Raw genomic sequence first — 17,699 nt, 5'->3', positions numbered from 1 at the left:
GGAAGCTAGCCAAAATATTTCCTTTTGATGTGCCTCTTACTTAATCATGATAGTAAAGTATGCACTTCTAATAAGGAAAAAAAAATTCACAAAATAACCCAATTCTACTTATAACTGAATTCAATATGAAAAACAAATCATTTTCTCTTTAGTGAAAGTGTCAGTTGCTCACTTGAGTCCAACTCTTTGTGACTCTATGGATTGTAGCTCACCAGGCTCCTCTGTCCGTGGAATTCTCCAGGCAAGAATACTGGAGTGGGAGCCCTTTCCTTCTCCAGGGGATCTTCCTGACTCAGAGATCAAACCCAGGTCTCCTGCATTGCAGGCAGATTCTTTACCATCTGAGACACCAGGGAAGCCCATTTTCTCTTTAATATATAATATATGCATAGTATAGAAGCCTCCTTATGATGACACATATTCTCCAACCTAGTGATATTTTATTTAATAATATAATGTGAAGGTGGAAGTGTGACAGATTTCCTTTTCTTGGGCTCTAAAATCACTGTGGATGGTGACTGCAGCCATGAAATCAGAAGACAATTGCTTCTTGGCAGGAAAACCATGACAAACCTAGACAGTGAGTTGAAATGCAGACATTACTCTGCCAGCAAAGGTCCGTATAGTCAAGGCTATGGTCTTCCAGTGGTCATGAATGGTTGTGAGAGCTGGACTGTAAAGAAGACAGAACACCAAATAGTTGATGTCTTTGAACTGTGGTGCTGGAGAAAACTCCTGAAGGTCCCTTGGACAGCAAAGAGATCAAACAGTCAATCTTAAGGGAAGTCAACCCTGAATACTTGTTGGAAGGACTGATGCTGAAGCTCCAGTGTTTTGGTCATCTGATGTGAAAGGCCGACTCATTGGAAAAGATTCTGATGTTTGGAATGATTGAGGGCAGAAGGAGAAGAGGGCATCAGAGGATGAGAGGATGGCATCACCAATGCAATGGACATGAAAGTGGGCAAACTTCAGGAGATGGTGAGGGACAGGGAAGCCTGGCGTGCTGCAGTCCATGGGGTTGCAAAGAGTCGGACACGACTGGGTGACTGAACAACAACCACAAAGCACTTAAGACAGTGCCAAGCACTTAATAAGCATAATATGTTTGCTAAATAAACAGCACTTTCTCCTCTTTAGAATGTTAATTTAAATTTCCATAATATGAATTTTCAAATATATTTAATGAATCTTATACTCTAACGGAGCTAGAAGAAAGCAGCTGATTTCATACAATGCTTTTATTTCACAGGGGTTCCCTGATGGCTCAGATAGTAAAGAATCTGCCTGCAATGTGGGAGACCTAGGCTTGATCCCTGGATCGGGAAGAAACCTGGAGAAAGAAATGGCAACCCACTCCAGTATTTGTGCCTGGAGAATCCCATGGACAAAGGAACTTGGCGGGCTGCAGTCCAATTGTAAAGAGTCCGACTTGATTGAGCGACTTACGCTTTCACTAAGACTAAGAGAGTACACAATCAGAGATGGGCAATGACAGGAGCTAAGATTAAAGCCAGGCCTCCTATCAAAAAAGAAGTCTCCTCCTGTGTCTTGAGGTATGAACTTACCAAGTCTTGCTAGGTAGGTAGATGCCAACAGGCATTTGCCTAGTGACTCTTCCCGCTTGTAAGGTATAGACCAGTGATCTGTCAAAACGCGGCTTTCCAGTTCGTATAAATTTGTCGTAGGGAATTCAATTCCTTCCCCTGAGCAGTTTCCATTTTCATCATTCTTCTGACAAAAAGGGATTACAGTTTAAAGAAACAAACTAATTAGTGACTACTTAAAATTTTTTTCAGTTTAACACAAACTAGACACTTAATGGTAGCCATTAATGCCAAGAGCGTGGATTTCACATTTCTTTCTCATAGTCACATCTTACACCAAGACTGCCTGAAACAGTCTCAGCTTTTATCAGTGTAGAATCCTGACTCCCTCAGAAAGTGAACTCATCTCAGTCTTCAAGAATGAACTCTCACTATAGTACCCAATCTACCTTTACCTGCAGCCATCCCATTTCTTCTTTCCCTTTTTTCACCAAGGGGATAAATTTCTCCTTAGAGTTATTATCTATACCTGCTATCTGCATTTCCTCACACTGACTCGCTCCTGGTATTCCACCAATAGATTCCAGAGTTCCTGCTCTCCCAAGGTGGCAGTTGTTAAGGTCACCACACTGAATGCTGTATCATTCGATCCAATGGACATGTTTCAGTCCTTATCTTACTTTCCAGGAATGTCTGACCTGCACGCTTCCTCTTCCTGATATGCTAGATTCACTCCCCTAACCTCCCAGGATAGCCCGTTTCGCTCCTTTCCTCTGGGGTCTGCTGTTCCTTCTGTCTCCTATTCTTGTATATCCTCCCCTTCCGAGCTACAAACACTGGAGTTTCTCAAACCTCAGAGCTGTGCTCCCTTCTTTCCACTCAGTGAACGGTAGGTACCACATTCATTTGGCAGCACAGACAGAAATCAGGATCATTCTTAAAACCCTAGTCTTCCATCTCCACCACTAAGACTAAGTGATCAGTCCCCCTATATTTCTCTCAAACCCATCTATATCTGTCCTTCTCCACAGGGATGCTTCTATTCCTGAACTCATCTTTCTGCCCTCTTCAATCTACTTAACTCTTACATACTCTAAACTCTTTCAGAGAAAAGCCTTTTATGAACTTCTAAACATCACCAAATACCATTAATTATTTTATAACCTTATCATGCTGAACTTCTCCTTTATAACATAACTCACAGATACAATTTTACATTTATAATATTTGTGATTTATTCTATGTTTGTCCCCATTTAAACAAGTGAGCCATAAGGACAAAGACCCTGTTTCTGACAATTTCTATATCTCTAAAACCTAGTGCCTAGCACAAAGCAGGTATTTAAAACATTTTTAAATGAAAAATAATTCACACAAAGTTCACACTATCAATGGAGTAACTGTCAGACTTTCCATCACTTCTTGCTATGATAATCTGCAATAAATCAAACAGAACATCTCCTCCCAAATGGCCCAGTACCTAGTTTCTTTGAAAACCTATCCATTTTCACAATCTACTCTGTAATCATTAAAAATAAAATAATTTCATTAAAAAATTCACCTTTAGCCTCAATGAAGCAAAGGAGCATAAATATAAGACAGAAATGATTGAAAAGCACATTAAAAAAGAATTTTCAACCCCACACGAATGCTATCTAAATGAATGCAACAAATTTTTTTCAGGTTCATGGCTAAATTAGGATGAAAACAAGACAAAAACCAGGAAGGTGATAAAAATTAAAAATGGAGTAGAAGATGATATAAATTGGAGGTGAAGAGTGAGGGGTGGTGGATGACGTAAATTTAGAGTTATGATATTTGAGGATAATTGTTTTTAAAGCACAACATCTCTAAGAAATACTTTTAATTAATAAATTCTGTAAATAAACCAATTTTACTTAAAGGAGTTGAGAAGGACCAAATGTATAAAGAGTTTAAGATAGTATTAAAATTGTACACTTGTTAAATGCTTCAATTTATGAACCTAAGATCAAAGTAGAATTAAGGTATGTAAAAACAGAATTCAGTTGGATGATGGGAATATGTCATTACTATGGAATATCCACCATTAACTGCCACAGGAAGTTAACAGATCAAATCATGTATGAAATATCCGATGTACCTGGCAGCCGTGAACACTAAGAGCTTCCAAATGGGATTACTGCCCTTGTGAGAGTCACAGAAGAGCCTGTGTCCCCTCCCTGCTCTCCACACCGTAATACGGCAGCCTGGGACCCAGAGGAGGGCCACACTAGGACTCAACCATGCTGGGATCCTATCTCAGACTCCCAGCCTCAAGAACTGTGAGAAGTAAATTTCTATTGTTTACAAACCAATTACCCAACAAAACCCACCCAAAGCGAAGCGCTTCCTGGGGTGAGGGTGGAGGAAGACCTTTAACATCAGCAGTAACGACACAGACATTGTGCGCCCCCCGAAAGGATGCGCTGTAAACAGCACAGCCTCATTTCTGTGACAGTCCTGCCAAGTATGCATCCCCTGACTCTAGGCACAAGGAACCCAAAATGAGGAACAATCTAAAAAATAACCAGCCTGTATTCTTCAAAAAGGTCAACGTCATTAAAGATTGAGGCAGACTAGAGAAATACAACATGGGATCCTGGATTAGGTTGTGAGATAGGAATTTTTGTTTGTTTTTACTTCTTGGCTTCAAAGGACGTTAGTACCTGATCAGTGTTAATATCTTGATTTTGATAATATACTGAGGTTACAGAAGGGAATATCCATTTGTAGGATACACACTGAAGTATTTAAGGGTAAAGGTGTATCATGTCTTTATTCTCAAACATTTCAGAAAAAAACAAAACACATATATTAATACTTTGATATACACATGTACATTATACATATATGGGTATTTACATATACAGAAAGAAAGAATAATAAAGCGAATGTGATAAAATGTTAATATTTTAAGAACTTGAACAAAGTTTATATAAGAATTTCAGATTTATTATGGCTATTCATAAAGATTTACAGAAACGTTGCAAAAATAGTGCTATTCTTGTGCTATTCTTTGTGCTATTCTTACAACTTTTTTGTAAGCCTGGAATTATTTCAGAAGAAAAATAATTTAGTACGATATATATTAAAATACAGATTTTTGAAGAACCTAATAAATTAGAGAGGTAGGGATTCACCTGTAGTGGTTAAAAAACAAGGGTGTATGTTCTACTGAAGAACCCCATTCCATTTGGTAACAATTTGGTTTGTAAATACCTTTATGCTTTTGTCTTAAATTACCAAATAAGTAATATATATTCATTGCAGAAAATACAGAAAATATGAATAGCAAAAAATAAAACCCATCATTAATTTCACCATTTAAAAATTAATCACACTGACATTTTAATAAATATTTTTCCAGTAAAAGCCTTTTCTTTATGGATTTTTTTTCTTAAAAATTCACAAATGTGGAATTAACTTTATTTGCATCACCTCCATGGCCCATCATCATCCTCTCATTAAAGACAGTATTAATGGAGTCTTTCTTCTCCTGCTGCTGCTAAGTCACATCAGTCGTGTCCGACTCTGTGCGACCCCATAGACGGCAGCCCAATAGGCTCCTCTGTCCCTGGGATTCTCCAGGCAAGAATATTGGAGTGGGTTGCCACTGCCTTCTCCAATGCATGAAAGTGAAAAGTGAAAGTGAAGTTGCTCAGTCATGTCCGACTCTTAGCGACCCCATGGACTATAAGCCTACCAGGCTCCTCTGTCCATGGGATTCTCCAGGCAAGAGTACCGGAGTGGAGTGCCATTGCCTTCTCCGTTTCTTCTCCATCTTGATTCAAAAGACAGATGCATAAAGCAATAATTGCAAAACTGTGTTAATGGGCTTATAATAACTACAGATGTGACCTATATGATAATAACAGCACAAAGGAAGGGTGAGAGAACAGAGTTATATTGCAGGAATGTTTTGTACGCTACTGAAATTAAGTTGGCATTAACCCAAATTACACTGTTATAGATTAAGATGTTAAAAGTAATCTATGGGGCAACCACTAATAAAATAACTTTAAAAATTACACAGTGAAAGAAAAAACAAGGGAATTAAAACAGCAGACTGGAAAATATCTACTTAAAGCCAAACAGGGTGGCAATGGAGGATTAGAGGCTCAAAAGGGCATAAAACAGAAGACAAATAGCAAAATGGCAGTTGTAAACCTTGTTTTATCAAATAATTATATTGTTATAATTACCAGTAATATATTAAATGAATATGGACTAAAGGCTCTAACCAAAAGGCAGAGATTTGCAGAATGGTTTTTTAAAAGTGGACTGAACTGCATGCTGTCTACAACAGATACGCTTTACATTTGAAGACACAAAGATGTTGAAACAAAAGGATGTAAAAAGACATGTACACACAGAGGCTGGAGCGGCTGTATCAGCATCAAACAGAACCCAGGCACGCCTTGTTTCACACTGCTTTGCTTCATTGTGCTTGGCAGACATCGCGCTTTTTACAAATTGAAGGTTTGTGGCCACCCTGCATAGAGCAAGTCTATCAGCACTGTTTTCCCAAGAGCATTTGCTCAATTATATCTCTGTGTTTTGTTCATGCTATTGCTTCGGTCGTGACCGACTCTGTCCAACCCCATGGACTGTAGCCTGCCAGGCTCCTCTGTCCATGGGATTCTCCAGGCAAAGATACTGGAGTGGGTTGCCATTTCCTCCTCCAGGGATCTTCCCAACTCAGGGATCGAACCAGTGTCTCTTATGTCTCCTGTATTGGCAGGCAGGTTCTTTACCACTAGCGCCACCTGTTATTGGCAATTCTCGCCAATATTTCAAACTTTTTCATTATTGTTACATTTGTTATGGTGATCTGTGATCAGTTATCTTTGATATTACTATTGTAATTGCTTTAGGGCACTATGAACTGTGCCTGTTTGGAACAGCAAACAATAAATGTATGTGTTCTGACTGCTTCACCAACTGGTTATCTCTGGTTTCTCTCCCACTCCTCTCTCCCACTCCCACTCAAGCTACCTTGTCCCTGAGACATAAGAGTATTAAAATTAAGCCAACTAACAGCCCTGCAATCGCCTCCACATGTTCAAGTGAAAGGAAGAGTGAGTAGCACATCTCTCACTTTAAATCAAAAGTTAGAAATGATTAAGCTGAGTGAGAAAGGCAAGTTGAAAGCTAAGTCAGGCTGAAAGATAGGTGTCTTGTACCAAACTGTTAGCCAAGTTGTGAATGCAAAGGAAAAGTTGTTGAAGGAAATTAAAAGTGTTACTCCAGTGAACACACAAATGCCAAGAAAGCCAAACAGCCTTATTGCTGACAGGGAGAAAGTTTCAGAGGTCCAGGTAGAAGATCAAACTGGCCACAACATTCCCATAAGCCAAAGCCTAAATTACAGCAAGGCCCTAACTCTATTCAGTTCTACAAAGGCTGAGAGAGATGAGAAAGCTGCAGAAGTTTGAGGCTAGCAGAGGTTGCTTCATGAGGTTGAAGGAAAGAAGCCATATATAATACAAAATTGAAAGGTGAAGTAGCAAGTGGTGATGTGGAAGCTACAACAAGCTATCCAGAATATCTAACTAAGGTAATTAAAGAAGGTGGCTACACTAACAACAGATTTTCAGTGCAGACAAAATAGCCTCATATTGGAAGAAGATGACATCCAGGACTTGCACCACTACAGAGGAGAAATCAATGCTTGGGATTAAAGCTTCAAAAGACAAAGTGACTCACAGACATAGAGAACAAACTAGTGGTTACCAGTGTAGGGGACAGAGAATATAAGGGTGAGGAGAGTGAGGTACAAACTAAGAGTGTAAGACTGGCTCAAAGGTGTATTGCACAACACAGGGAATATAGCCAATATTTTGTAATAACTGTAAATGGAAAGTAACCTTTTTTTTTAAGGCATTTATGTTTCACTTTTTTTTTTTTTTCATTTATTTTTATTAGTTGGAGGCTAATTACTTTACAATATTGTAGTGGTTTTTGCCATACACTGATATGAATCAGCCATGGATTTACATGTGTTCCCCATCCTGAACCCCCCTCCCGCCTCCCTCCCCATCCCATCCCTCAGGGTCTTCCCAGTGCACCAGCCCTGAGCACTTGTCTCATGCATCCGGAAAGTAACCTTGAATAGAATTTGTATCCTACTGTTGTGTGAAACTGTATAAATCTTAATTATGTTGAATTGGTTCAGAGCGCTTTTCAGGTCTACTATATCATTCTACTTCACTGTATAGTCTATTAATTTTTGAGAGTTTGATATTGAAATTCCAACTAAAAATCTACTAAAAATATATCTATTTAAAAAGACAATTGTAATATATAGTGGAACTATATGTAACCTTGTTCTGTATTTTCCAAGTCTCCTGTAAACATGTTATCATATTTTCATAATTTAAATAAAAATGTTAAAAAAACAAAAGCAAAAAAGAAGAAAAAAATTAATGGTTAATTAAACAAGGAAATATACCTCTCTTCCACCACCAAAAAAGAGAAAAAGAAAAGAAGAGCTGACTCGCTCCTGAGGGACTAAAGAAGCTGGTGATTTGAAGTAGAAGCCAATGCTCATTTGTGATTCTAAAGATCATAGGGCCCTTAAGAATTATGCTAAATCTACTCTGCCTGTGCTCTACAAGCGGAACAACAAAGCCTAGATGACAGCACACCTGTTAATAACATGGTTTACTGAATATTTAAAACCCACTGCTGAGACCTACTACTCAGGAGAAAATTCCTTTCAAAATATTACTGCTCACTGACAATGCACTTGGTCACCAAAAAGCTCTGATGGAGATGTACAATGAAATTAATGTTGTTTTCATGCCTGTGGATATACTTTCCATTCTGCAGCCCATGGATCAAGGAGTAATCTTACCTTTCAAGTCTCATTATTTAAGAAATACCTTTTGTAAGGCTTTAGTGCCATAGATAGTTGATTCCTCTGATAGATCTGGGCAAAAGAAATTAAAAATCATTTGGGAAGGAGTCACCATTCTACATGCCATTAAGAACATTCATAATTCATGGGAAGAGGCCAAAATATCAACACTAACACAAGTTAGGAAGAAGCTGACTTCAACCCTCATGAATGACTTTGAGGGGTTCAAGACTTCAGTGGAGGAAGTCACTGCAGACGTGGTGGAAACAGCAAGAGAAACTAGAATTAGAAGCTGAGTTGAAGATGTGACTAAGTTGTTGCAATCTCATGCTAAAAGCTGAACAGATGATGAGTTACTTCTAATTGACGAGCAAAGAGAATAGTTTCTTGACGAAATCTGTTCCTGGTAAAGATCCTGTGAAGATTGTTGAGATGTCAACAAGAGTCAGAATATTTATAAACTTCGATAAAAAAGCAGTGGCAAGTTTGAGAAGATTGATTCCAATTTTGTAAGAAGTTCTTCTAATAAAATGCTGTCAATCAGCACTGTATGTTACAGAGAATCCATTCATGAAACACAGTGTCAAAACTGATGCAGCAAACTTCATTGTTCTTATTTTAAGAAAATGCCACAGCTACCCATACCTTCAATAACCACCACCCTCATCAGTAGGCAGTTATTCACAGGGAGGCAAAAAAATATATATTATGACTTACTGAAGGCTCAGATGATGGTGAGAGTTTTCGAGCAATACAGTATTATAAAACTGAGGTATGTACATTTTTTTAGACATAATGCTGTTTTTCTTGTTTAGTCGCTAAGTTGTGTCTGACTCTTTGCAACCCCATGGATTATATACAGCATGCCAGGCTCCTCTGTCCTCCACTATCCCTGAGTTTGCTCAAATTCATGTCCATTGAGTTGGTGATACTCTCTAACCATCTCATCCCCTGCCGCCCCTTCACATTTTGCCTTCAATCTTTCCCAGCATCAGGATCTTTTTCAATGAGTTGGTTCTACACATCAAGTGGCCAAAGTATTGGATAGAATGCTACTGCGTATTTACTGATGACAGTATAATATAAACATCTTTTTTAGGTACTAGGAAACCAAAAAGTTCATGTGACTCACTCTATTGCGGTATTTGCTTTACTTCAGTGGTGTGGAACTAAAACCACAGTATCACCAAGGTATGCCTACAGATGTTAAGATAAGAAATATATTACTAGAGACAAAGAAGGACACTTCACAATGACAGAAACAAAGATCAATAAAAACAGGAAGATAAAAGAACGTAAAAAGACACACTATGAAAACAGAAACCAAAAGAGAGCTGAAGTGAAAAAAAAAAGAAAAAGAAAAGAGCTGAAGTGATTATGCGAATATTGGAAAAAAATAGAAGTTATGTGAAAATTTATTACTAAATATAAGGAAGGATGGCCATAACAGTTCTAAACAAATACGCATCTCATGACAGAGACCCAAAGCACAGGAAGTAAAAACTGACCGAACTAAAGAAAAATACACAATTCAACAAGAGAGTTGGAGACTTTCACTTTCAATAATAGCTAGAACTAGATAAAGGTCAACAAAAAAATTAGTACTACAAACCAAGTATACCTAAAAGACATTTACAGAATCCTCCACTCCATAACAGCTGCAGGATATACATTCTTTTCAAGTCCACATGAAACATTCTCCAGGATACAGTACATGTTAGGCTATAAAACAAGTCTCAGTCTATTTGGAGGGATTAAAATCATACAACATATGTTCTCTGACCACAATGGAATGAACTTAAAAATCAAAAGCAGAAGGAAATCCAAAAATATGTGAAAATTAATTAATATATATAAAATGGACAAAGACATCCCAAGAAAAATAAAACTACAGCCCAATGATCCTAGGAATATAAACACAAAAATCCTTAATAATAAACTAGCAAACTGAATCATAAAAAGGATTGTAGACCAAGTATGCACACAAGGTTGGTTCAGCATACAATAGTAAATCAATACAATGTTGTGAACAGTCACAGAATAAAGATAAAAAAATACAGTCATTTCAATAAATGCAGAAAAAATATTCACAAAATCCATCACCTTGTCATAACAGTAACAGAAAAAAAATCAACAAATAAATAAAATGGAATTTCTTTAACCTGATGAAAGGCATCTACAAAAACCCTACAATTAACATCATACTTAACTGTGAAAGGCTGAATGTTTTCCTCTAAAATCAGAAACAAGGATGCCTGTTCACCAGCTTTCATTCAACATTGTACTAGAGATTCTAGCCAGGGCAATTAGGCAAGACGAGAAATCAAAGGCATTCATTCAGATTGAAAAGGATGAAGTAAAACTATTTCTATTCACTCATTACATGATCTTGTAGGTAGAAAATTCTAAGGAATTTATGAAAAAAGAAACCATTAGAACCAATAACTGAGTTCAGCAAGCTGCAGAATAAAACATCAATATCTAAAATTCAATTATATTTCTATACACTAATGAACAATCTTAAAATTAAGAAAACAATTCCATTTACAATAACATCAAAAAGAAATAAAATACTTACGAAGTACACTGAAGATTTATACACTGAAACCTACAGAACATTATGGAGAGAAACTAAGTTAAATAAATGCAAAGACAGTCCATGTTCATGGACTGAAATTTAATACTGTTAAAAAAAAAGGGCAATATTCCCCAAATTAGTCTACAGATTCAACTCAATCAGCATCAAAATTTCAGCTTATTTTGCAAAAAATTGACAGGCTAACTCTAAAACTCACATAGAAATGCAAAGAACCCTGTATAACCAAAATAATCTTGAAAAAGAATAGTTTGAGGATTCACACTTTCAACTTTCAGAATTTACTATAAAGCTACAGTAATCAAGACAATGTGGTACTGGCATAAAGATACACATACAGGGAATTCCCTGGAGGTCCAGTAGTTAGGACTCCAGGCTTTCACTGCTGAAGGAGCAAGTTCAACCTCTGACTGGGGAGCTAAGATCCTACAAGCCACGTGGCACAGCCAAAAATATAAAAAGGCACACATACAGAAAATGGAATCTAATTGAAATTCCATATATAAGCCCTTATATATGTGGCCAATTCTCCCTCAACAAGAGAGATAATACAATTTAATCTCTGACAAAGGCATAAAAGCAACTCAGCGGAGGAAGGTTAGCTTTTTTAACAAATCAAACTGAGACAACCGTTAAGACACAGGCAAACGAATAAGACTGAACCCCAATTTCACACCATATAAAAAATTAACTTTTTTTTTCTAGAGTATCAGTTACATTTATTTTTTCCCATTTATTTTTATTAGTTTGAGGCTAATTACTTTACAATATTGTAGTGGTTTCTGCCATACATTGACATGAATCAGCCATAGATTTACATGTATTCCCCATCCCGATCCCCCCTCCCACCTCCCTCTCCACCCGATCCCTCTGGGTCTTCCCAGTGCACCAGCCCCGAGTACTTGTCTCTTGCATCCAACCTGGGCTGGTGATCTGTTTCACCCGTGATAATATACATGTTTCGATGCTGTTCTCTGAGAACATCCTACCCTCACCTTCTCCCACAGAGTCCAAAAGTCTGTTCTGTACATCTGTGTCTCTTTTTCTGTTTTGCCTATAGGGTTATCGCTACCATCTTTCTAAATTCCATATATATGCATTAGTATACTGTATTGGTCTTTATCTTTCTGGCTTACTTCACTCTGTATAATGGGCTCCAGTTTTATCCATCTCATTAGAACTGATTCAAATGTATTCTTTTTAATGGCTGAGTAATATTCCATGGTGTATATGTACCACAGCTTCCTTATCCATTCGTCTGCTGATGGGCATCTAGGTTGCTTCCATGTCCTGGCTATTATAAATAGTGCTGCAATGAACACTGGGGTGCACGTGTCTCTTTCAGATCTGGTTTCCTCAGTGTGTATGCCCAGAAGTGGGATTGCTGGGTCATACGGCAGTTCTATTTCCAGTTTTTTAAGAAATCTCCACACTGTTCTCCATAGCAGCTGTACTAGTTTGCATTCCCAACAGTGTAAGAGGGTTCCCTTTTCTCCACACCCTCTCCAGCATTTATTGCTTGTAAACTTTTGGATAGCAGCCATCCTGACTGGCGTGTAATGGTATCTTATTGTGGCTTTGATTTGCATTTCTCTGATAATGAGTGATGTTGAGCATCTTTTCAAGTGTTTGTTAGCCATCTGTATGTCTTCTTTGGAGAAATGTCTGTTTAGTTCTTTGGCCCAGTTTTTGATTGGGTCATTTATTTTTCTGGAATTGAGCTACAGGAGTTGCTTGTATATTTTTGAGATTAATCCTTTATCTGTTGCTCCGTTTGCTATTATTTTCTCCCATTCTGAAAGCTGTCTTTTCACCTTACTTATAGTTTCCTTTGTTGTGCAAAAGCTTTTAAGTTTAATTAGGTCCCATTTGTGTACTTTTGCTTTTATTTCCAATATTCTGGGAGGTGGGTCATAGAGGATCCTGCTGTGATTTATGTTGGAGAGTGTTTTGCTTATGTTCTCCTCTAGGAGTTTTATAGTTTCTGGTCTTACATTTAGATGTTTAATCCATTTTGAGTTTATTTTTGTATATGGTGTTACAGAGTTTTCTAATTTCATTCTTTTACAAGTGGTTGACCAGTTTTCCCAGCACCACTTGTTAAAGAGGTTGTCTTTTTTCCATTGTATATCCTTGGCAAGCAGATTCTTTATCACTAGCGCCATCAACAAAATTAGATGTTTAAGGGAAACAGTATTATAAGCAGAGGGTTACAGAGCTTTCATATTTCAAAATGGTATTACTTTATTTTTCAAGTATAAAACTTTAACATTTTTAGCTTTTTTGACCATCTGAGGCAATGTCTTTTCTTTTTATTGTGACAGACCATCAATTTTATTTAAAATTGAAAGACATTTAAGTTTTGAAAATGCTTTACAGTATTTATGTAAATTTAGCATGTTAGGGATGCGCAATTCTGTCACTAAGGCAGAAAAGAAATGAGCTCACAAAAAAATCGTGAATATCACTTTTAACCTGAAAAATTTCTAGTAACACTGAATCTTGTGTATCTGGTCATCTAAGAAAAATAACAAATGAGTTAATGCCCCACATTATGATTCCTAAACTAGACATTTTAAGATTAGAACCAAAACAATTGCTGGAAACATAATTTAGGCTATTTCCTAAAGAAGTAATTTTACTTATGCCCATAAATATAAATTAATACAAGTATAAACAAGATCTCTGTAACTCCCATGATATTTGATAATGTCAAAAACACACTAGAAATTCATATAGTTGTGATTATAACTTCATTATTGGCAAATGATTCGGAATTACTGTTTATCTATAAATGGGCTTAGCATATAAATGGGCTTAGCACTTTTAATTACTGGAAATAGTTTTTCACAGAACTGATAAATGCTGTCTCTGTATAGTGTAAATCTACCTCCACAGAGGTAGAGATCTTTAGATTTAACATGTAGATTACCTTGACAAAAATATTTCTTTGCATGAAATCTTCTATATTTACAGTTAGACATGAGCATATATGTCACTATCCATATCTAGAAACTTGCCGTTTGAAAAATGCAGATGAACAAACATAAACACTGTATAGGCACTAACTTAATTGAGGGCTGAGTACACAAAACGGTATAATTTACCCAGCCTTTGCAACTGGCCTTTAAAATATTACTGTATAAGCATTAAGATTAGTAACAGAATTTTAATATTTACTTAGAAAACCATCTTCAAGTTCAAAGAAATTAACAAACCTCTTGCTCTTAAACTCAATTTAAACCTTCTTTGTTTAAAGAAGTGGAACCTACTGGAGTAAATACTGCCTGTTGTTCAGAGATAAGCTCTGTTCTGGTCTAGCCACTAACCCAACAAGTACAGGGAAAAAAAACAAAAAAAGACTTCAGGGATAGAAGATTGCCAATAGTGCTTAAAGTTTATGCTAATACTAAATTTGATTACTTAACTATTTTGTTAGCCAACAATGTACTCAAAAGAACTTCCAAATGTTTGATTAATGTACAGAAAAATGAAGATGCCAAACTGATGCCAAACCATTTTTCCATGATTTTTAAAAATGCATTTGTCCATTACCTATAATAAACAATTAGCACCATATATGTCAAGTCCTTAAGGAAAAAAAGATGAAAACATGAACATTTGATTGCAAGTCACTAACTTACAACTTTCTAATGAAAGTTGGGACTTCAGGCTCGTCAGTCTTATTTCAAATTTTTCAAAGCAATTCAGAGATAGTTCTATGCAAATCTATTAATATGATCTGTTATTCCAGACTAGATGATTCCTAAAATACTGCTTATTGAAGAAAGAGATGATGGACAAGTGCAGGTGGTTCCCAAGCCACTAATATACTCAAGTCTATTGGCAAATTGCTTTCTTGAAATTCATTTTCATTCCATACTATAAGCAGTAGAGAACTTCCTAACTGTTCTACAAAAGTGGATATTTCTCATGGTCCCTTTCTTTCATAACTCTTGGTGTTGATTCAATACACAAAAACAAGGTTTTCATGAGAAGTTGTCTTTGAATTCAAAGGTGGTATCTTACATATGGGCTTCCCTGGTGGCTCAGATGGTAAGGAATCTACCTGCAATGCAGGAGACCCGAGTCTGATCCCGGGGTCAGAAAGATCCCCCTGGAGTGGAGAATGGGTACTTACTCCAGTATTCTTGCCTGGAGAATCCCATGGACAGAGGAGCTTGGTGAGTTACCGTCTGTGTGGTCACAAAGAGTTGGATACTACTGAGCAACATATAGGATTTATCCTTTATCATTTAGATTTTAGGTCTGAGATTTATATATCGTTGATCTCAGGAACAAATAAGTTGGTAGCTATAGTTAGACCTTCAGTTTTAACAGACAGCAGGAAGGAGTGAGATGGTAAAGGGGGATTTAGATATATGCAGAGAAAAATGAGTGAGAGGCAAAGGAGAATTAGCATGTCTTCTGACTACTTAGCTACTCTGTGTTAGGGATGGTGCCCAACCCCACGAGGCAACGAGGCAAAATCTGTCATTGTGCCCAATATCTGTCATGGGCAAAACTGAGGCTCAAATAAGACAAGTTACTCAAATATATTTCTTATGGTCTCTTGCCTAATGCTAACAGTCACTCATGGATTCAGAATGGGATGAGAATTCAGATCAAGGTTTCTCCAAATCTCATGTTCTAGATTAAGCACTCTGGAGGTATTCCAGTTCCTCCTAAAACTGGTAGGAGGGCTCAGTCCCTAAAAGCATCACTCCAGAATGGAGGTAAATTGTTATTAAAAAAACAACCAAACAAAAATTTTATATAATGTACCCTAAGCTAAGAGTTGACAAGGTAAGAGAGAATTGATTCTCAACTGCTTTTCTTCCAAAGCACTCGTATTTCTTATAAGGTCCACTAATATTCCTAAAGTTTTAGGTAAGAGGTTTTCTAGGATAAACAAGTACCTTTTATTCTTAAATTCAGTTGAAATTTCCTTTACTATATATTCCCATGACAGATCTAAATGTTGATTCTGTCACCACCATCTGCTTGCTGTGTGACCTTGAATAAGCTTCTTAACCTCTCTATGTGCCGTAGTTTTCTCAACAGAAGGCAGAGAACAGTGCCTGCCTTGCAGGATTACTATGCAGATAGGAGAGCATCCTTGTAGAAGACCAACTACCACAAACAGGCACATCCTACCCAGTGGCCCAGACCGCTCTTCCAGCTTCAGATGAGTGTTTCTATATTCCTGTCAGACTCTTCAACTTCCACGAAGAACTCAGTGTTCTAATTAGAATATGTCTCTTCTCTGAAGAAACTATCCCTGGTCTCTGAAACTTAGTGTCATCTTCCCAACTAGTCGGTCCCCATACCACAGTGATTCTACCTCAGAAATTTCTCCTCAATAGTCCCTCCTGGCCGACCACCACCGTGGCGGAGACCCAGACTGCAGCCAACACTCATAAACAGGACTGCGTCCCTGCCACTGCTCTAGCCCCACTCTTGTGTCCTCTTCAAAATGCCAGTGATCTTTCTTAACAAAACAAAAACTAAACTAAACCAAGAAAAGGGATCTGATCCCATCGCTTGCTTGCTCTAAACCTCCTTTAGAACCCAGCTGCCTTAAGTACCTAGAAAGTAAAAGCAGGTCTCCAGCACTTGACTGGCATGCAAAGCTCTTCACCATCTGACCACAACCTACAAACAGAACCTCATCTGCTTCTCTGCTAAACCCTTCTGCTCTAACCACACTGAACTCCTAGGCCCCTGAGCACACAGGACTTGCCGTGACACCATGCTACCTCCATGCTCTTTCCTCTGCCTAGAGTGCTTTTTCTCCAACACAGTAAATTACTACTTTTATTTTGCTATAGACTGCATGTTTGTGTCCCTTCAAAGTTCATATGCTGAAACTGAATCCCTGATGTGAAGGTATTTGGAGATGGGGTCTTTAGCAGGTGAGTCATGAGAGCTCTGTTCTTTTCAAAGAGACCAGAGAGCGCTCCCTTGGTCCTTTCACCATGTGAGATTAAAGCAAGGAGACAGTTGTCCATGAATCTGGAAGCAGGTCCTCAACAGACACCAAAGCTGCTGGCACCTTGATCCTGGACTTCCCAACCCCCAGAACTATGAGAAATTAATTTCTGTTGTTTACAAGCCATCTATTCTATGGTATTTTAATATAGTACCCTGAATAGACTAAAACAATCTTTACAATCAGTTCAAGTATCATTTCTCTAATAAATTTTTCAAGATTCCTCCAGACTAAGGTATTCTGTCTTCTGTTTTTATACTGAATTCCCATTCAGTACTATCTAGAAGCTGTGAACACATCAATGAATAAGACAAACACATCCTGCCTTTGAAGCTTTGAGATAACACTACCTATCAGAAAAGACAATCACATAAGGGATTATAATTTCTTATAAGGAGCATGCTATAATAACAAGAGTATTATGAAAGTGCATTAGAAGGGGAACCTGGTTTGGTTAACATCTGGAATTTCATGGGACTCACGAGACTGAAATAGGAGGATGTTCAATATCTAACTCTGCCAACTACAAGCTTGTGTTAAATCTACTTTGTGGAGAAAGGATCAAGCACAAGGATCAAACTGATGTCACAGAGTGCTGTTGGACTAACTCTCCTGGTCCAATGACAAGAGAACTCCCCTTTTCTTAGTGGTGAAGGTTGAGGGGAACAGGCCAGGTAGAAGGAAA

The 17,699-nt window shown here is 37.6% G+C and overlaps 1 protein-coding gene across 1 annotated transcript in view; it reads right to left on the bottom strand.

Moving 5' to 3' along the window:
* The window catches only part of USP24 (ubiquitin specific peptidase 24), a 137,603-nt gene that overhangs the window by 108,353 nt on the left and 11,551 nt on the right, over positions 1-17,699 (bottom strand). The window contains exon 2 of the mRNA XM_061121790.1: positions 1,569-1,734. Coding sequence (XP_060977773.1) covers positions 1,569-1,734 — 166 coding nt within the window. The remainder of the gene's footprint in view (positions 1-1,568; positions 1,735-17,699) is intronic.

This window comes from Dama dama, chromosome 20 (assembly GCF_033118175.1).
Source record: "Dama dama isolate Ldn47 chromosome 20, ASM3311817v1, whole genome shotgun sequence".
NCBI classification, from domain to species: Eukaryota; Metazoa; Chordata; class Mammalia; order Artiodactyla; family Cervidae; genus Dama; species Dama dama.
The sequence above is the reverse complement of the archived record's forward strand: the minus strand, read 5'-3'. Positions and strand labels throughout refer to the sequence as shown.